Source organism: Eptesicus fuscus, chromosome 1 (assembly GCF_027574615.1).
Source record: "Eptesicus fuscus isolate TK198812 chromosome 1, DD_ASM_mEF_20220401, whole genome shotgun sequence".
Taxonomy (NCBI): domain Eukaryota; kingdom Metazoa; phylum Chordata; class Mammalia; order Chiroptera; family Vespertilionidae; genus Eptesicus; species Eptesicus fuscus.
In genome coordinates, this window is record NC_072473.1 from 12,913,879 (window position 1) to 12,935,685 (window position 21,807).

At 46.6% G+C, this 21,807-nt stretch overlaps 1 protein-coding gene across 3 annotated transcripts in view; it reads left to right on the plus strand.

Moving 5' to 3' along the window:
• Positions 1-21,807, plus strand: part of SMS (spermine synthase) — a 59,619-nt gene that overhangs the window by 13,541 nt on the left and 24,271 nt on the right. For all 3 annotated transcript variants that reach the window (XM_054720725.1, XM_054720718.1, XM_054720723.1), the window contains exons 2-4: positions 12,294-12,414; positions 17,961-18,051; positions 18,586-18,650. In XM_054720725.1, coding sequence (XP_054576700.1) covers positions 12,294-12,414; positions 17,961-18,051; positions 18,586-18,650 — 277 coding nt within the window. The remainder of the gene's footprint in view (positions 1-12,293; positions 12,415-17,960; positions 18,052-18,585; positions 18,651-21,807) is intronic.

The window sequence follows — 21,807 nt, forward strand, 5'->3', positions numbered from 1 at the left end:
TGTCAAATTTATTTGTGGAGAGTTGTTTGTAGTATTCCCTTATTATCCTTTTAGTGTTTGTAATGATCTCTCTTGTTTATTCCTAATACTAGAGGCCCGGTGCATGAAATTCGTTCATGGAGGGGGGTGTGTCCCTCAGCCCAGCCTGCACCCTCTCCAATCTGGGACCCCTCGAGGGATGTCCAACTGCCCGTTTAGGCCCGATCCTGGATCAATCCAGGACTGCTGGCTCCCAACTGATCACCTGCCTGCCTTCCTGATTGCCCCTAATCGCTTCTGCCTGCCAGCCTGATCACCCCCTAACCACTCCGCTGCCAGCCTGATTGATGCCTAACTGCTCCCCAGCCAGCCTGTTTGCCCCCAACTTCCCTCCTCTGCTGGCCTGGTCACTCTTAACTGCCCTTTCCTGCAGGGTTGATCGCCTCCAACTGCCCTCCCTTGTAGGCCTGGTGCCTCCCAACTGCCCTCCCTTGCTGGCCATCTTGTGGTGACCATCTTGTGTCCACATGGGGGCAGGATCTTTGACCACATGGGGGCAGCTATATTGTGTGTTGCAGTGATGGTCAATCTGCATATTACTCTTTCATTAGATAGGATAGAGGCCTGGTGCATGGGTGGGAGCTGACTGGTTTGCCCTGAAGGGTGGGGGTTCCCTTGGGGCGTGGGGCGGCCTGAGCGAGGGGCACGTGGTGGTTTGCAGGCCAGCCATGCCCCCTGACGACCCAAGAGGAGGCCCTGGTATCTGGAATTTATTTACCTTCTACAATTGAAACTTTGTAGCCTGGAGCAAAGCCAAGCCTGCTGCTTGATCCACGGCCAGCAGCTATTTCTGTTGGAGTTAATTCACCTTCTATAATTGAAACTTTGTAGACTTGAGTGGAGGCTTAGGCTGGCAACAGGATGCGAGGAAAGCTTGGCTTCTTTTGTTACCATGGAAACCCTCCTGCTCTCAGTGGCTGTAGCCATCTTGGTTGGGTTATTTGCATATTTGCTCCTGATTGGCGGGTGGGCATAGTTTGGCTGGTGGGCGTGGCTTAGGCGTAGCGAAGGTGCGGTCAATTTGCCTATTACTCTATTATTAGGTAGGATTGGCAATTGTGCCTTCTCTCTCTTTTTTTTCTTTGTCAGTCTTGCTCGAATTTGTCAATTTTATTGCTTTTTTTCCCCTCAAAGAAATACCTTTTTGCTTCATTTTTTTTTTCAATTTCATTGATTTCTGCTGTTATCCTTATTATTTCCATCCTCTCTGTTGGGTTTACTTTTTCTAGGTTCTTGAAGTAGGAGCACAGATTAGTGATTTGAGACTTTAAATATTCTCAATCTGTAGTGTGGGGTTTCTGTTAGCTGCTAATGTCACTTCCATGTGTTCTTAAAAAACAGCAGGGGCCTAGCCAGCATGGCTCAGTGGTTGAGAGTCGACCTATGAACCAGGAGGTCACGGTTCAATTCCCAGCAGAGCACATGCCCGGGTTCGGGGCTCGATCCCAAGTAGGGGGTGTGTAGGAGGCAGCCAATCAATAATTCTCATTGTTGATGTTACTATCTCTTCCTCCCTCTCTGAAATCAATAAAAAATAGATTTTTTAAAAAAAGAAAGCAAGGTTCCTAATTATGTAGGTTATTAGCTGGCTTCCCCCAGTCTCCCCACATTTAATAAGTTGCTAACTTGAATATAGGATATATTCCTCAGATTTTAAGAACATCGCTTCTGGAAATTCAGGTTGTAGAAGTACAGCTAAGTGTCCCTATGCCTGTTGGTTAGAGATTTAGAGCTGAAAACACTTTATCCCAGGAATCAACCAACTAAGGCGCTGGGCCAAAGCCTGCTCTCTGGCCTATTTTAGCATGGCCCTCCAGCTGAGAATAAATTTGGCATTTTTAAAGGGTGGTAAAACACATAAACACACATTTGTGACAGAGACCTGCTTTGGCCTGTAAAGCCTGAAATCTTTCCTATGTGACCCTTTACAGAACAACTTTGCTGCCTTTTCGCCAAGTCCCGTGGCTTGCTTCAGAGCCATCTGTAAAAATGGATCAGTACAGATTCCCAGGCCCCGCATGGCCTTTTTCTCATCTGGAATCCATCAGCTCACACGCCCCTCTCTGTGTCTGAGTTCTGACTTGTGTCCTTTGTCTTTCGTCTCCGTGCTGTTCTGTGGTCACGCTTCATTGTCCAGTGCCTTCTAGGTGCTGAGTGATCTTGGAGGTCCATTCTGAAGGGGGCAGACCTAAATGTCTCCGCTGAGTCTGCCCTGGTCAAAGTCTGAAGGGAAAGTGCTGGGCCGCCTCAGGATCAGCTCTTTATGATTCTATCTTTTTAAAAATATATATATTTTATTGATTTTTACAGAGAGGAAGGGAAAAGGATAGAGAGTTAGAAACATCGATGAGAGAGAAACATCGATCAGCTGCCTCTTGCACACCCCCCACTGGGGATGTGCCCGCAACCAATCGATGCCCTTGATTGGAATCGAACCTGGGACCTTTCAGTCCGAAGGCCGACGCTCTATCCACTGAGCCAAACCGGTCAGGGCAGAATCAGCTCTTACAGAAAGGTGATTTCTGACGTCACAAAGTGCAAACTCCTTTATCTCTGGAAATGTTGTTTTTTGTTGTTAATCCTCACTCACCCGATGATATTTTTCCATTGATCTGTTTTTTAGAGAGAGTGGGAGAGAGAGGAAAAGACGAAGAGAAACATGGATGGGAGAGAAACACATTGATTGGTTGCCTCCTGCACGTGCCCCTACCAGGTCCCGGGCCTGGGAGGAGCCTGAGACCAAGGTACATGCTCTGGACCAAAATGGAAAATGGGACCCTTTGGTCCGCAGGCTGACGCTCTATCCACTGAGCCAAACCTGCTAGAGCTGGAAATGCTATTTTTAAAAAATGGGTTTTTTTTATTGATTTCAGAGAGGAAGGGAGAGGGAGAGAGAGATAGAAACATCAATGATGAGAATCATTGATCATCTGCCTCTTGCACGGCCCACACTGGGGATTGAGCCCACAACCCAGGCTATTTTATTTTATTTTATTTTTTAAATATACATACATATGTATATATATATATATATATATGTATATATATGTATATATATATATATGTATATGTATATATAATTTACTTAGAGAGAAAGAGGAAGGGAGAGGGTGAGAGAGATAGAAACATCAATGATGAGAGAGAATCATTGATCGACTGCCTCCTGCCCGCCCCCCACTGGGGACAGAGCCCACAACCTGGGCACGTGCCCTTGACCGGAATCGAACCCGGCACCCTGCAGTCCTCAAGCTGAAGCTCTCTATCCACTGAACCAAACCAGTTAGGCCAGGCTATTTTATTTTTGATTCATAGCCCGGCACAGAAACTTGGCAGAAACCCTAGAATTGTTTATGGACACATAAATGGTCATAGGTCCGACCTGTAAAGGATTCTGCCCACCTAAAGTTCGTGGGAAGAGAGCTGGATATTCCTGCCGCTGGTTAGTGCTCCTTCCTGGATAAGAAAAGTAGTAAAAACAGTTACTACTTGGGGAAAGAAATCTGTTCTGGGTCGAGCTGAAGGGAACCATTGCTCTCTGACCTCAGGCCAGCCTGGACCTTGTTCTCATCCCGCTGCTCTGTGACAACAGGGGCAAGGGGGAGGTGGCAGGTGGCAGCTGGGACCCCTTTCACACCTCATGGTGGACTGCGGATGGCAGTTTTCAACTAAAAGTAAGGGCTGGTCATATTTCCTGGTTTAGGTACCTTCAGTCTTCTCCTGTTCTCTAACCTCAAACCCTACACGTCCCCTCTTGCCGACTGGCATGTCTCTTTTATATGCCCGGGGCCTGCTTTTGTGTCACACCTTTAACTTCTTCCTGTTGGGATGGGTGCAGTCCCTAGAGAGGGCCCTTTATGGCCTTGACCTCTTCTCTGCCTCCTGCCTTGGTGATCATCCCCTTTTCTCTTGCACAGCTCTGGCCTGACTTTACTCCTTCCTCGTGTCTGAAAAGATGTCCCTCAGCCCATGGAGTCCGAGCATGCTCGAATGATTCCTTCTGGGAGAGGGCAGGTGGCCCGGTGTTAGCACTGGGCCTTTAGTTTTATATAAGGCACTTGAGCATTTCTGGGATTTTGGTATCCATTGTATATTCAGAGTCAAGCTACTGTCACCACAATTGTAGAATATTTTCATCACCCCAGACAGAAACCTGGGCCCCTTAGGCATCATCCCCATTCCTCCCAGCCCTGGCACCCACTAATTTGCCCTTTGTGTTTAGGGGTTTGCCTTCTCTGGCTGTGTCAGATAAATGAGGGTATATAGTATATGGTCCTGTGTGACTGGCTCCTTTCACTCAGCGACGTGTCTTCAAGGGCCATCCATGGTGCAGCGTGTGTCAGTGCTGCGTTTCTACTATTGCTCAATAGTAATAGTTGGAGGTATGAACATACCATGTTTTGCTTATCCAGTTATAACATTTTGGCCAATTGGGGTATTTGCACATTTTGATTATTATGAATCATGTTCCGAACATTCCTATTGGCTTGGGTTTTGTACGAGGAGATTAATCATCTTGCTGCTGTGACCTAAAGAACTGGACGTGGGACTGTAAGACCAAGCTGTCCTAAGGAAACCATCTGCTTGACTTTCACTTTAATCCCTGGAAATGCAGCAGGCCTCTGAATGTGTGAGAAGACTCCTGCTTACACAGACACTAGGTTAAAATTTCAAAATTAAAACAATCTTTTCTTTAAATCTTTTTTTCTATTAAAAATATTTTTTTTTTATTGATTTCAGAGAGGAAGGGAGAAAGAGAGATAGAAACATCGATGAGAGAGAATCATTGATCGGCTGCCTCCTGCATGCCCCACACTGGGGATCCAGCCCATAACCCAGGCATGTGCCCTGATCGGGAATTGAACCATGACCTCCTGGTTCATAGGTTGATGTTCAACCACTGAGCCACGCCAGCCGGGCAAAAATTAAAACAATCTTAATGTCATTTTAAATTTAAGCTCTTGTGAAGTATGAAGACTGTTTCTGTATATCACTTGATTTCAGTGATCGGGACTCACTGCCGGTCAATATTCATGTTTTTGGTTCTACCTAGCATATCCTGAGGGAGTTCAGAAGATGTTCTGTAAGCCTTAGGCAGTTGTGAGCAAGCTGCTTGGGTGAGAGGAATGCTGTACTCTTTTGTTGGTCTCAGAGGGGTTAAGCCAGTCATGGTGGTAAGGCTGGAACAGGCTTTTGTTTTAACTTAATAGAATCTACATAGAGTACATTTTAGTGTACAGTTCTTTGAGTTTTGACCAAGGCAGCGTATCTACCGCCCACTGTCAAGATTAGGCCCTCTGAGCGGAGTTTGGAATCAGATACTTGAATGACTTCACACTGTATTGGAGTGCAGAGGCCTGTCAAGAAAACCAGGAAGCTGGTTTATGTGGGAAGAGAAACTGCAAAGCCCAACTCTGGCTTTTAGGTGCTCTGACATCAGAGTCTCGGGATATGAGGAAAGGATACCCACATCTTGGCTTCCTCTTGCAATGAGCTGCTCACGCAGGTGATGGAGTGGGGGTGGGCCCTGTCCACTGAAGGGCCCTCTGACCTGGACTTAAAGGGGAAGTGTCGGTGTGGGAGGCCAGCCAGAGTGAGTGGATAATCTGGTCGGAGGACGGTACAGGGCTCTGGAAACATCAGGGTCTGGGGAGTGGGAGATGGGCTGGCAGGAGGCTGGGCTTTGGGCCTCACCACTTGGGCACGGTGCAGTGATGGGATAATGAACCACCCCATGGAACTTAAATAGCTTGAGCTGTTGTGGAAGAGAGACCTAGGAGACAAAGAAACCGGGGGTGGGGGGGGTGGGGGAGGGAGTGTTGGCGGTGGAATTTCCAGCCTGCATAATTGAAGATAAGTTTGACAAGAATAGAAATTCATCTTCTACTTTCATAGCTGCTTGAATGTGTGAGAGAGCGGAAAGGAACATGGCCACAAATTGTCTATTTCAACCCCCTAATCCCCCTACTTTCATAGGTGAAACTAGTGCAGCTCTGGCCCCTGATGCCAGCAGGCTGGTGGCGGGCTGGTGTAGCGATTGCCCTGCGGAAAGGGTGGCCTCCAGTAAGGCAGAGACTGGGACTGGGTAGTTTAAAGAAACCCCACACACCTTTTATCCTAAGTTGTCTTATTTGAAGTTTCTTGAAATTTTTTATTTTAGAGAGGGGGAGTAGGGGGAAAGAGAAAAGAGAGAGGGAGAAAGAGGGAGGGAGGGAGGGGGGGAGAGAGAGAGAGAGGAACAGTAATATCGATTTGTTCCACTTAGCTATGTATTCGTAGGTTGATGCTTTTATGTACCCTGCCCGGGATTCAAACCCACAACCTTGGTGTATTGGGATGACACTGTAACCAATTGAGCTACCCGGTCAGGGCTTAGTTGCAGTTTTTGAAATGGAAAAAGACTCCAAGGTGCAAGTTAAGGCCATTGATGGAGAGAGTCAAGTGTTTTTCTGGCCGAAACCAGTTTGGCTCAGTGGATAGAGCGTCGGCCTGTGGACTCAAGGGTCCCAGGTTTGATTCTGGTCAAGGGCATGTACCTTGGTTGCGGGCACATCCCCAGTAGGAGGTGTGCAGGAGGCAGCTGATCGATGTTTCTCTCTCATCGATGTTTCTAACTCTCTATCCCTCTTCTTTCCTCTCTGTAAAAAATCAATAAAATATATTAAAAAAAAAGTTTTTCTGGATTGTTTATTTCCCGAGGGCAGCCTTCTAATGGAATCCACTTTGTTAAGAGGGTTACAGCATTTGAGCCTCTTAAAACTGAAGAAGTGGGGATATAACAAATGTTTTCCCCCCTTTTTGCCAGGGTGCCTGGTGTCTTAGATTTTTTATTCAACACGAATCCTTCAGTTTGTTGGGCTACTAAAGTTGTGTGGGTACAGCTCATCTTAATTTATGCGCATCTGATGGATCAGTGATGAAATGGTAGTACCCCAGACCACAGGAATGGAGGGAATGAACACTAGTGCAGGTTCCTTAGAGGAGAGTTGGGTGAGCAGTTGGGTCGGGAGACAGGTTCCTCCTGCATATACAGATTTGGGATTCGGGCATCTGGAGTTGATGATCAGGGTCAGAGGACTGAGGTTCATTCTCTTAAGCCAATAAATGGATCCCTGGGAGAAAATGAGGAAGGGAGATGAAACTTAGGCCTTCACCCCGCTCCTCCACACCCATGTTAAAATTATTGCTGAATAAACGCACACAAAAGTGGGCATTGATCTGGAAATGGGGGCATTGAGCGTTCCAGGGGACAGAGGGCACATTTTGCCCTGGGACAGGCGGCTATGGTTCTGCACACTTTGGAAGGCGCTGAGTACTATGCTACTTATTAGTACGCATCATTCTTGCCTAGCCAGAGTTTTCTAAGAACTTTTGCCAAACAGCATTTTATTAGCCTGGTTTGGTTTACTATGTCTACTTGAAAGCAGGTGGCTCTATCTCCTTTAGAATTTGAAGCTACTGTGGAATTTTCTCAATTGTAGGCATTTTATGGCATTGCTCTCTTGTGTCGCCAAAGTTGGGTATGCTCTGACCCAGGCTCATTTTCACTTGTGTGTAGAGTACCATATTTTCTGGCGTATAAGACGACCCCCAACTTTTCCAGTTAAAATATAGAGTTTGGGATATACCCGCCCTATAAAATGACACCCGGCGTATAAGACGACCCCCGACTTTTGAGAAGATTTTCCTGGGTTAAAAAGTCGTCTTATACGCCGGAAAATACGGTACCTAGTAGTTTTCAAGGTGTTCTGACCCTGGGCAATTGAGGAATGGGGCCCTTTTTTCCATAAGGGGGTGGGGTACTCACATTTAGTGGGTCTGGCTGGGTTTACTGAAGTCCTGTGGAGGGAGAGGACAGTCATTGAACCATATTGTCAACCTCAGTTGAGGAACCCTGCTAGAGTCAAGTACATTTTGCTTGGTCATATTACATGCTCCTAGACAGGCATAAAGGTTGAAATTTTGGTGACTTGAGTTAATTAGTTAGGATACTGTGGGGATTTCTCTCTTTTTGTATCTAGTGGTTAGATCAGTGCTTCTCAACTGTGGCTGCATCTTGGATTTTCCCTGGGATCTTTAAAAAATACTGGTGCCTGAGTCCCACCTCCAGATTTTCATTTAATTGGTCTAGGACAGTGGTCAGCAAACTGCGGCTCTGTTGACTAATGAGTTTGCCAACCACTGATCTAGGATGTGGCATCAGAATTTTAAAAACTCCCCCCGTGTTTTTTTTTTAAATATATTTTTATTGATTTCAGAGAGGAAGGGAGAGGGAGGGAGAGAAACATCAATGATGAGAGAGAATCATTGATCAGCTGCCTCCTGCACGTCCCCCACTGAGGATCGAGCCTGCAACCCGGGCATATGCCCTTGATCGGAATCGAACCTGGGACCTTTCAGTCTGCAGGCCGACGCTCTATCCACTGAGCCAAACCGGCTAGGACTCCCCCTGTGATTTTAATGTGTAGCTAGGATTGCAAACCACTGGTCTAGATGTTGGTCTAGGTGTTCTAGAAACTCTGAAAAGTGGAGCTCATCATGTCTTTGGTTTTCTCCTGAAATCTATGATTCTGGAAGAGAGATGCTGGACAGCTGTTTCAGCTCTGGCTCCCCTTTCTGGAATCTTAGCCATGGGCTGGGGGCAGGGTGGGTAACGGGAGAGTCCCCAGGTCAGGAATAAGGTGAAGATGAGCTGAAGTGGACAGTGGGCGAAATGGCCTGGTCTTCGTGTCAGTGGCAGGACCGGCACACTCGGTGCCCATGTGGACCGGGCGGTGGTGACAGCCAGAAATAAACATTCAGACCTGGCCTACTTCTGCTGAACTGGGACGGGACCGGTAAACCCAAAGTATAGAAATAAGTAACGTGTCAAACTGGATTTCTCCTGTATTGTGTTTTTTTTTATCAGTTTGAAACCTGGTGGGAAGGCCTCCATTAGCCCAAGCAGTGCCTTTGCTAACAGTGCCGGTTAGAATAGGGGCTGGTCTCCACGCTGGACTCGGCCAGCAGTCAAAGGCTGTGCGTGATATCACACAGAGACAACCCCCAGCTCAGCCTCTGGGCTGGGGTCCTCGTTCACTGTCCAGTGTGGTCAGTGACACACAGGGTGGCCCTGTGTGAGTGTCCCCCCCCCCACGCCCTGCGTGGTTCAGGGTTCGGGCTCTGGAGGAGGCCGCACACAAATGAAAGAGACTAGAAAATATAAATTTGGAAATATTGGGGGCCAGGCGGGAGCCCAGCTCAAGAGGAAGGACTACGCTTTGCTCCGGCCTAGCAATCCCTTTTATTAAGACTATGGGATATACCCATAGCTCTAGGCAGGCAATTCCAGTAATAGCCAATCAGTAAGGATGTACATAAGACTAAAAGGTGCAAGTTGCTTCCCCTCCCTTTGTCTCAACTAGACAGTGGGTGCTTGGCTCTGACCTTTCAGAGCTTCAAGGTTAACCAGCCTTCCGGGTTCCTTGTCCACACCTCTCTGCTAGTGAAGGCAATGGGCGGCTTCCCACAGCCTTGCCTACATTGTCCTCTTCACCAGCCTAGGGATTTGTGTTCCGTTTTGTAACGTGCCAACAGGAGCCAGCCTTCAGGCCATTGACCAGGAGTGATGACTTGTTTGATACATTTTCAAAACAGAAAACATCTGTTCTAGCCAAGGAGGACTGAAGAATTTCAAAGCGGCTTTCCTCCTCTTCGGGGTTAAGTACCGCTGGGGTATGCTGGGCACACTTGTCTTTACCACTCTGCCCTTCAGTCACACTGTTGGAGAGTGGGAATTTTTGAGCATGCTTCCAGAGAGGCCGTGGACTGTGCCCCAGACAGAGCTGTCAGTGCTGACACCAGGCCCGGCCTTGAGATAGGGTCTCATGGCCCCTTCCCAGCACGTAGGCCTTCTTTCACAGAACACTGTCAGCTTTCTGGAGAACAGGATGACCCTGTGAACAACATGGTCGTCAATGGCATGATCTTGACGTTGATTGGGGAAAACTGTTTTGTCTTGGGTTGCTTGCTCTGCAAAAACAGGATGTGGTTAATGTGCTTAAAATTGGTCTTGCTCAAAGGGTCTCTGCTGCTCTCTGGACTCCCTGCATGGAGAATGGCAGAGCAATCGCCTGCTGGCCGGCTAATAAAGGCTCCCTAAATTTTAATTCGGTCTGGGCTCCAGTGGTCTTCACTCACCTGCTCTCCACAACAACATAAACGGTGGCCTGACCTCACCAGGCTTCCTTGACAAACACAAATTGAACGAGGTCAGTTCTTTTCGTCAAGTTTGAAATTAGGATTTTTGTAGGTGGGGGAGAATTCAGTTCTGAGGATATCATTCCAACCTTCCTTTTAATTTCCTGAACCCAATATCAGAATAGAGAAGCCAGCTAGATCATTTTCTGAAAAATGAGTTTCCCATAGGCACAGTTTTCCTGGGAATGAGTGAAACTTGAATGAGACACAAGGTCGCTGCTCGTGTTGGTCGATGCCTGTGTTCCCATGTGGGTGTGGTGTGGATTCTGCTCCAGAAATCTCTCCCGGAAGTGGGGCTTTTTCCTGGAAGTGGCCTCAGTTCACTTGGGTTGTCCAGAGGGCCACCCTGACATTCTCCAGCCCTGCCCAGGTCCTCTGCTCTCCCTCCTTTGGCCTGCTGGGTGCTGCCTTCTCAAAGGGAGGAGGGTCTCCTTCCCTGTGGGTCAACCACTGTGTTTTAATGCGGGGCGGGGGCGGGCGGCAGTTTGAAGTCCCTTTGCTTTCTCAACTTCTTCCTCTCTACAACTGCTGGTACCACACAGATCTCTGGGCTCTGTCCCGCTTGTCTCCACCTACTCCTATTTTGGGGTTTGCAGGTACGCCCAGTCATCTAGTTTTGTTCTAAATGGTGTCCTTGAGTTTGGGGTTGTGATACCCTCATTGCTCTGTGTTTGGGGATTCAGAGGATTACACATTCACCCGTTCACTGCCATTTTTGCTATTCCATTTGATCCTGTGTAAGTGAAGCTGAAAATAGGAATTTCGGGAGGGTGTGTTAGTCTGCCAGGGGCTGCTGTAATCAAATATTAAACATGGGTGGTTTAAAATGGAAACTTATTCCAGACTCCCAGGTCTGGAGGCTGGAAGTTGGAAAACAAAGTATAGACAGGGCCACGCTCCCTCTGAAGGCTCTGGGGGAGGGTCCTGGTTGCTCATCCAGCTTCTGGTGGCTCCAGGTGTCCTTGGTCTGTGATTTATTGAAGCATCCATCTTATATAAAAACTGCTGTTTGAAATTTTAACCCTGCTATTTGGCTTCTGTAAATTCTTGCTTGCTAAGACTACTCCCACTTCAGAGAGGCCATTAAACCTTCCCCAGACAAGGTTATCATTGCTGGCGCCAGGCCAGGCCTCTGGTTGAGGTCTCAAGGCCCAGCACATACGGGCTCTTTAAGAACTTGCAAAAGGGGCCGGAAACACTCCATATTTGGGAGACAAAGAAGGTAAAAACATATAAATAGGGAGAATTCCTGCATGTTGGGGCCCAGAATTTGAGATACATTTTCCTCTGGACCCGCACGTAATAAATGTAACTCCATCTCCCTAAGTATTGCTTTGTTCTTCTTCGGTTTTCTGTAACATATCACTCCAATCTCTACCTCTGCCTTCACATCACCTGTGCTTTCTCCCTGTGTCTTCTCCTCTTCCGTCTCTTATAAGGACACGTCATTGCATTTAGGACCCACCTGGATATGGATAATCCAAGATGATTTCACCTCTGGATCTTTAAATTAACTGTGTTCTTTTGTGTTACCTGGTAATCTGTATCCTCTCCTTGCAGGGTCGAGAATCTTGTTTTTTAAAAAAATATTTTTATTGATTTCAGAGAGGAAGGGAGAACGAGAGAGAGAGAGAGAGAGAGAGAGAGACATCAATGATGAGAGAATCATCCATCGGCTGCCTCCTGCACTCCCCCTACTGGGGATCAAGCCCACAACCTGGGCATGTGCCCCTGGCCGGAATCGAACCCAGGACCCTTCAGTCCACAAGCTGACGTTCTATCCACTGAGCCAAAACAGGCCAGGGCTTGAGAATCTTTTTTTTTTAACATTTTTTTTATTGAGGTATTATATGTGTACATATCTTACCATTTCGAGAATCTTTATAGCTCATGACAAATGGGACTCCGGCTACTCGTTGTTCAGGTTTTCTCATAAAGTTCAGTCATCAAACTGTGTTTCTACTGGCTTTTCTTCTGAACGTGATTCCTCTGACCACCTTGCCTTCTCCCTCTTCTAGCCGACAGCGAGACCATCCTAAAAGGCCTCCAGTCCATTTTCCAGGAGCAGGGGATGACCGAGTCGGTGCACACCTGGCAGGACCATGGCTACTTAGCGACCTACATAAACAAAAACGGCAGGTGAGATGGCCCAGAGTGCTCCTCTTTACATCTGAGCACTTCAGGAATGGGGGAGGGGTTCAAAGGGTGGTAGAGAGTGGTGGTGTCCAGGTATTTTTTTCCCCTTCGTTGACAGTTTTTAGGAGGAGGCTAGAATTCAGTGCTTCTTGGCCTTATCGGCACAGCAGCATCGCCTGGGAGCACTTCAACAAAAATCCCATGCCCAGGGGAAGGGAGGGTGGGAAGGTGGATAGGTGGGAAGTGATCAGCCAAAGAACTTGTATGCATATGTGCGGAGCCCATGGACACAGACAATAGGGTGTTGAAGACCTGGGAGGAGGGCGGGGCCAGCTAGAAGGGGTCAGTGGGGGGAGAAGGGGGACATATGTAATACTTTCAACAATAAAGATTTTTTTTAAAAAAATTCATGTTCAGGGACTCACTCTCCCCCCCCCCCCCAGATTGAGGCCACAGAGTGTCAGTATTTCGCCAAAGCCCCAAGGTGATTCTGCTGTGTAGCCTAGAACCCCTGGACTGCACAAGCAGTGTGGACTGGTAGGCGGTGATCTGCTCTAAAACAGGTTCCTAGTTTTTCTGATGTGGCAGGTCTGGGGAAGCACCCCATATGGCAGCGGTCACCAACTGGTGGTCCGTGAGGTCCCAAAGATTGGCGGCCGCTGCCATATAGCATTTCCAGCAAGCTCTCAGGGGATGCTGATGCTGCCGGTGACTGGACCCCACCGTGGGTACCAGTGTTCTAAGCGATCACCTATGAATGCAGATCACTGGCAAATGCAGGATGAGAACGTCTACAAGAAGCTTAACAGGAACCTGAGACCCAAGAGTTCACTTTTTTTTTCCTTAACACTTACAGACTATCAAGACTTCATGTAATCAAGATGTAGACGAAAGTCGATGTGTTCTGAGAATAGAAAGGGAACCTAAATTAACACATGACCAGTAACAGAAGATGCCAGTGCATTGCGCTTTTGTATTTTCCTAACTCTAGGTTTGTACTACAAGTATATCTAGACTGGTGTAGGATGCTCTGCAGATTGTTAGTAATTTGCACTATTAATTTAAAAAGGTAAACTCCTGGGTATTTTTGATGGCTTTCATTCCATTCCCCCAGTGGATACAGAGTCCTAGAATTGCACGTGGCATCATTAATGTCTCACAGTCTCTCCCTTGTTTTTCTATTAAAAGACACCCCCCCTGCCCAGCCAGCATGGCTCAGCGGTTGAACCAGGAGGTCATGGCTCGATTCCTGGTCAGGGCCACATGCTCAGGTTGTGGGCTTGATCCTCGGTAGGAGGCATGCAGGAGGCAGCCAATCAATGATTCTCTCATCATTGATGTTTCTCTCTCTTTTTCCCTCTCCCTTCCTTTCTGAAATCAATAAAAATATATTTAAAAAATAGATACCCCCTCAACTAGGTTTACAGAGGCCCAGAAAACAATGCTGTGAGAGGAGGGAAATTTACTTTTGAGGCTACCTCCCCTTCCATTATTCTCTTTATTTTATTTAAAATATATTTTATTGATTTTTACAGAGAGAAAGGGAGAGGGATAGAGAGTTAGGAACATCGATGAGAGAGAAACATCGATGAGAGAGAAACATCGAGCCTCCTGCACACCCCCTACTGGGGATGTGCCTGCAACCAAGGTACATGCCCTTGACCGGAATCGAACCTGGGATCCTTCAGTCCACAGGCCGACGCTCTATCCACTGAGCCAAACCGGCCAGGGCCAGAATTGTATTTCTTAACTATGTAGCATACCTCCACATATGTGTTTAGCAGATACCTCAAATGCATCTAAAGTTATTTCTTCCTCAAGGGTGATCCGAAATCGATCCCCTTCTGCTCTCCATCCTGTCCATGGTCTGGCCCAGTTTCCAGCAAGTCTGGAAGCAGTGGTCTGAGCTGTCACTGCACCCTCCAGCTCCTACACGCTCTCACATGCAGCCCCTCTCCACCCTGGCCTCTCTTCTCTACCCTCCCTGCCACCATCTCTCACTGTCCTTGCTGCGGCCCATCCTTTGGGGAGCACAGCAAATGACACAGTGAAGCCTGCACCTCTGACCATCTCCTCAAGGGCCTTTGCAGCCAGCCCCACCTCCCTCTCTACTGCAGTTCTTTTTTTTTTTTTAATTTCTTTATTGATTAAGGTGTCACATATTTGTCCTCGTCCCCCCATTCCCATCCCACCCCCCTCCCCACACATGCCCCCACCCCCCTGTTGTCCTTAACCGCCGGTTAGGCTCATATGTCTGCACACAAGTCCTTTGGTTGATCTCCCCCTTTACCCCCACCCTTCCCTACCCTCCCCCCGAGGCCCGACAGTCTGATCCATGCCTCCTTGTTTCTGGGTCTGTTCTTGTTCATCAGTCTATGTTGTTCATTATTTCCCCTAGATGAGTGAGATCATGTGCTATTAGAAATACACTTATAAGAACCAAAAATGAGACAAGCAATAATAGTTATGTTGACAGGCAAATGAATCAGTCTGTAGTGAGTTTCTTTCTGAGCCAACAGTTCTTTTGAGACCCAATTTCAATGTCCAACAGTTCCTTATGTGTACATGTCAGCACTGACATTTCAGTTCTGGATGGTGGACAAATGGTGGTAATGCAGGTCCGACTCTGTCTGGTTTGGTCCTGGGCAATCTGCAGTGATGCACAGCTGTTAACTGCTAGTATGGGAAGGCACATCAGCGTCTTCCGTCTCTGGACTGCTTCTCTTCTGTCTTCATGGCTGGAGTAGTCCTGTCGATTTCTCTCTTGCTAGAATCCACATTCTAGCAAGTGGTCTCGGAGTTGTTTTCTGAAAATATACAAACATATTCTCGACCAAAAGTTAATAAAGGAATATTTTCTATAAATTTGACTTGGGATCCTTTTTCATTTTTTGCCCAAATGATTTTCCTCTGGCTTGTTTTGTCACCTTGTGTGTTTTCCATGGGTGTCTTGCTTTTAGCCTTACAATTGATTTTCTGAAGTATTAATTTTCTAGATGTAATTTACTTACAGGATATTTTTCCTTACATGATATTCCTCTACTATCCCCTCCTTTTTTGATTTAAATGTTAGAAGGCTTTTGAAAATTTTATAATGTAGTCTTGATGGCTTTTAAATTTTAATTTTTTGCACTATAATATTACTGTTTTAGGTTCATTATATGGTACTCAATTTTATCGTGAGATGAAGTACCAATAAAAATTTTAGTTGACACTTTAGGAACACCTTTTTGTCCAGTACAATTATTTTTTCTAGAATATTCACTTGTTTCAACTATCTACTGCAGTTCTTGAAGCTTCTCCCCCAGACACCAATTCCAGCCGTCCAGAGGGCTTACAATTCCTCCTGGAAGAGAGTTTTTTGAGTGACAGGAGCTGTTGGGAAATTGCTTCTACAAGCAGAAGAAATTAAAAGGAGCGTGCTTGGTTTAAAAACGTGTTTTCTCCATTGGTCTTCCTTTTTCACTTGGGCAGCTGGGACCCATCCCCGTGGTGCTTGACCCATGCTACCCGGCCCAAAACCTCACTCCCCGCCCCCCACCACCATCCTGGCACCTGCTCAAGGGAAGCACTGCCGCTCCACACCTTGCTTCTGGCCTGGCTTCTGGTTAATGGCCCCTTGGCCATGCCAAGATCATGGTCCTCAGCCACCTTTTTACATGTCCTGCATATTCCCCGCTGGTAACTTCTTTTTCTTTCTGGTTCTAATCCCTCGCGGTTGGTGCTTGGCACCCTACCTTCCAGTGTTCTCTCTGTTCCCCTGGTTCTCTGGCAGAGGACTCTGCTACAGCCACCCAGGTTGTTAAAGGACCCCATTCCTTTGTGCTGCTGGGCGGGGAGGGGTGATCAGCTCCTTCAGATGTAGATGAATGTGTGGTGTCCTGGGCCTGAACTTGATTTTGAGGTCCTCTAAGGGCTGAAGGTGAAAGTTAACTAGTTGCATTTATTTATTTTTATTTTTTAAAATATATTTTATTGATTTTTTACAGAGAGGAAGGGAGAGGGATAGTTAGTTAGAAACATCGATGAGAGAGAAACATCGATCAGCTGCCTCCTGCACACCCCCAACTGGGGATATGCCTGCAACCAAGGTACATGCCCTTGACAGGAATCAAACCTGGGACCCTTGAGTCCGCAGGCCAACGCTCTAACCACTGAGCCAAACCGGTTAGGGCTAGTTGCATTTATTTTTACATCCAAGCACACTGCCTATAGTCTGAACAGAATTCATCTTCTAATTTAGTATATTTCAAATATGTCTTTAACCATGACTCATAGTAGGAAATAACTTCACATCATCACATACACATCTGTGTATATACGGTACATATACACAGTATAATTGAAAAAATGCTTCCTCAGATAATTAACTCTTAATGCATGTAATACTCTCACATTTTTATTTCATCAGAAATGCTGCTCAGATCCACCAAATTGGGGGTCAGGAAGCTTTTTCTGTAAGGAGTCACATAAAGTCTCTGTTGCATATTCTCCTTTATTAAAAGAAAAGCGCTCTTTAAAAGCGTAAAAACCATGTTTAGAGTGCGGGCTTTACAAAACGTGCTGCAGGCTGGATCTAGTTTGCTGGCTGCAGGGAGTGTGCTGACCCTGAACTTAGCGAATTTAATCACCACCTGCCTGCATTCAGAAATAACCGGCTCTGGTTTTCCTTTTTTTTTTTTTAATTGGATTTATTGGGGTGACATTAGTTTGCAAAACCATACAGGTTTCAAGTGCACAACACAACAAAGCATCATCTGCACAAGGCATTGTGCGCCCATCACCCCAAGCAAAGTCTTTCTGTCCCCATTACCTCCCCATCTACCCCACATCCCCTCTCCCCCCTTTCCCTCAGGCTATCACCACACTTTTCTGTGTCCCTGTGTTATGTACACTGAGTGGCCAGATTATTATGATCTCTGAACACAAAATAATCTGGCCACTCAGTATGTGTATATATATATATATATATATATATATATATATATATATATATATTTTTAGAGGCCCAGTGCATGAATTCGTGCATGGGTGGTTGGCCGGCCTGCCTGCTGGTCGAAGTCCTGGTCGAGGAGACAATTTGCATATTAGCCTTTTGTTATATAGGATATACACTGAGTGGCCAGATTATTATGCGTTCAGAGATCATAATAATCTGGCCCCTCAGTGTATATGGCTCTGTTTGAATTCTGAAGGTTAATGGGGAGAACCTAGTTGGCCCCTCCTACCCTCTCTCCCCGTGGTCACTAGACCTGGCTGAATCACGTGCTGGGAAAGCTTCTTAAAAATCGGATTCACAGAACTTGCTACTGAATGACTTTCTGGGCCCAAGAACCTGTTTTGAAAACCTTAGTGTTTGGCGACTCTCTAAATCTTTCCTGAATGATTGGTGGCTTCCCTGTCCCTAAGTGGCTCTAAAAAGGAAGCAGCAGGGTTAAGTATGTAATTTGGGGGGGAGGGGCAGAGGAGAATTGGTCTTTGAATTGGTTGACATCTTTTTTCCCCTTTTGATACAGTTCCTCAACTTAAAATTATGCTTTCCTTCGTAGCTTTGCCAATCTGAGAATTTACCCACATGGATTGGTGCTGCTGGACCTTCAGAGTTACGACGGCGATGCGGAAGGCAAAGAAGTTGACAGTGTCGGTTTCTCACGGTTATTTACTCAAGTATTTGAGGCTCCCAAAGCCAGCTCTGTTTAATAATGTTACAATGATTTCACTTAATCGCTGACTTCCCAGCGAACAGTAGACGTTCCTCCCTCCACAATGAGTGGTTTTAGAGGCGAAATAGTTGATGCTCAGTCGTTTGTAGGAACCTGGCTGCCACTTTTCCCTTGACAGCTTGAGGACTGATTTTACTGTCCACCGCAGCGAATGGAATGTAAAGCTTTAGCCGAGATGTTATATCTGCATTACCCTTGAGCCTCCCCCGTTCCCGTTGTTTCCTTGGTAACTTAGACCGAGGTTAGGTCAGCAGCACGGTGACTGGTTGGTGTGGGATGCAGAACCCATGGAGGCTGCTGTGTAGGGAGGGGAGGACCAGGTGTATTTGGGTACCCCCCAGTTCACACAGCTCTGTCAACACAGCCTCAAGCTCCTGCTCTGTCATTTAGCCGCACTTCCATTCAGAAGCCTATTCTAGAAGCCCATTGATTTGATTTCTTTTAATCGCAGCTTTTGAACAAAGTAGAAGAAAGAATGAAAGAATTGAGTCGGGACACTACTGGGCGGGTGAAGCGGTAAGTCTACTCCCGAATGTCCTTTTGTGTTTGGTTAAGTGATACAGTAATCGGAGAGGTGGTGGTATCCCTGAGTTGTGTCTGCTAAACATGTGGCGCAGATCACAGTCAGCTTGTGCTTACCAAAGGCAACATGGTAGACTGAGCTAGTGGCCCCTCACACCAAAACAAGACATGAGAGAACACATAACACGGACCGCAAGAGAAACATGCTGGGTAAAATGAGACAAAGGCACAAAGGTGATGTGGAGGGAGTCCGAGAAGCTGGAAACTCTGGAGAGCAGAGAACCCGGTGAGGCTGCCGAGCGAGGAAACTTCCCCCTGTCTGTCCAGTGAAGAGAAAAGGGCGCCTGTCTCTGTTCCGAGTTCTGGGCTCCAGAGTAGAATGAAGCAGTTAAGAGATTTATGACAGGGTGGGGTGATAGAAAATTTGCAAGTAAGAAGTCTTTGCAAGGTACTAAGAATCAAGAGGCCACCCACGTTGAGCAGCCACAGGTAGGCTCTCTTCAAATGGTAATGAAGACAGTTCAGCTTTCCCTGTCCAGGAGTGTAGCCACTATACCACATATGGCTCTTTCAAATTAAGGTAATAAAAAGAAACAGTTCATGCCTTGGCTGGTTTGGCTCAGTGGATAGAGCTCTGGCCTGTGGACTGAAAGGTCCCTGGTTCGATTCCGGTCAGGGGCACATGCCTAGGTTGCGGGCTCGATCCTCAGTAGGGGGCGTGCAAGAGGCAGCCAATCAATGATTCTGTCTCATCATTGATGTTTCTATCTCTCTCTCCCTCTCCCTTCCTTTCTGAAATCAATAAAAAATATATATATATTTAAATATATTTTATTGATTTTAGAGAGGAAGGAAGAGTCTCGGAGAGAGTAATAGAAACATCAATGATGAGAGAGAATCATCGATTGGCTGCCTCCCGCACGCCCCCCACTGGGGGATCAAGCCCGCAACCCAGGCATGTGCCCCTGACCGGAATCGAACCTGGGACCCTTCAGTCCGCAGGTCAGCACTCTATCCACTGAGCCAAACCGGCTAGGGCTGAAATCAATAAAAATATTTTAAAAAAGGAAACAGTTCAGTTCTTCAGTCTCACTCCCCTCATGTCAGTAGCTAATGGTTGATGACGGCCAGGTTGGACAGCACAGAGGTATTTGCCAGTGGTGTCGGATGTTAAGACCTTTGCTAGAAGCTATAGTGTCAACATTTATTAGAAGGGATAGCCTCTGGTAGGTCCTGGGAATTAATGGATCTACAGCAAATCCTTCTCAGGAGTTTGCTCTTGCCTGCCTGAGTGGTTCCTTATCAGGCCCCCAAAAGTCAGGAGGCTTGTCCCTTGCTCATAAAGGCCAACACATAGATGCAGAGACGTAGAGGGACTTTACCAAGGTCACGCCATCACTGATGGAAGCACCTGGAATACAGACTTCTGTAGTTCCTGGCCCTTGCCAGAAGAGGGAATCCTTATTGGCAAGAGCTAGGATGTTTTAAGTACTTCGTGGCTCAGCATGGTAAGTGTGATGAGCCCATCAGAAGGCTCCAGGGCCATGTACCAGAACTAGAAAGACTTTAGTGTCTGGTGGGGCGGAGAGCAGGAAACGGCAAGTGCAAAGAACATGGCACAGTGCAGAATGTGCCCGCTTTTTTTTTTTTATTTCTGTCAGAACGCCAAGTTCAGTTTATGTGTTCTCAGCCCCTTCCCCATCCTTCAAAAACACATCCACGCCCACGCTCCTTTCTGGATTTGTTATCTTTTCCCATTTCTAAGAGTTTTCCTGATCTACACCCATGTGAATGGAACAGGTTCCCACCGTGTTGTAAAATGTCTAAACTTGGAGATGATGGATTGGCCGACTTCAAAATGCCTCTGAGGTTTATTGGTCTGATTTTTATCGGCATTCATTCTGGGAAGAAGGAAACAGATGGAAGGCATTTATGGGCCTGAGCATTTATGAGAAGTCTGGCTCGTTTGTGTCTTTCTGGTCTAGGAGTTTCTAAAGGGGTGGTGAAGTTAGGCTTCAGATGTTCAGTTAGAAATGAGGGCCTTGTTTTTGCTTGTCACTGTTTTTACATCTCTTCATAAAATCAGGGCGGAGGAGGTGAGAGGTGGTTGGGAAATATTTTGTTGTAGGCCCTTTGTTATTGACTTCAAAAGGACAAGGATGGTGCCACTTTTCTCTCCCGGGAATGACATTGTTAGAGAGTCAATCATTAACAGATAAGTCAGTAACATCTGAAATTATTACTCCCCTACGGGCAATGAAGTAAATGTAATTTTTCATCTATGAAGCCATGGTTTTTGTTTGTTTGTTTGTTTTTTTATTGATTTTTTTACAGAGAGGAAGGGAGAGGGATAGAGAGTTAGAAACATCGATGAGAGAGAAACATCGATCAGCTGCCTCCTGCACACCTCCTACTGGGGATGTGCCCACAACCAAGGTACATGCCCTTGACCGGAATCGAACCTGGGACCTTTCAGTCCACAGGCCAACGCTCTATCCACTGAGCCAAACTAGTTAGGGTGGTTGTTTTTTGTTGTTTGTTTTTTCAGAAAATGTATTTTTGTATTCTACTTTTGAAAAGAAAAGGAGAAAAAGGAACAGGAAAACAAGCTCACATCAGTTTTGTTGCAAATAATTCTTATAATTTACACACTGTACCTGAGGCTCAGGGCATATTCTGCCTGACTGTCTTTTCTTTTTTCTTTTTTTTAAAATATATTTTATTGTTCTTCCATAGAGAGGAAAGGAGAGGGATAGAGAGCTATAAACATCGATGAGAGAGAAACATCGAGCAGCTGCCTCCTGCACACCCCCTACTGGGTATGTGCCCGCAACCAAGGTACATGCCCTTGACCGGAATCGAACCTGGGACCCTTGAGTTCGCAGGCCAACACTCCATCCACTGAGCCAAACCGGCTAGGGCTGTCTTTTAAAAAAACAAAAACATTTTTATTGATTTGAGAGAGGAAGGGAAGAGAGAGAGAGAGGAGGGACGGGAACGAATATCGATTAGTTTCCTCTGGCACACATCCCGATAGGGATGGAACCCACAACCTGGGCATGTGCCCTGACCAGGTACCAAACCAGGGACCTTTTGGTGCCCTGGATGATGCTCAGAGCCACACTGGCCAGGGTCTGCCTGAGTTTTCTAC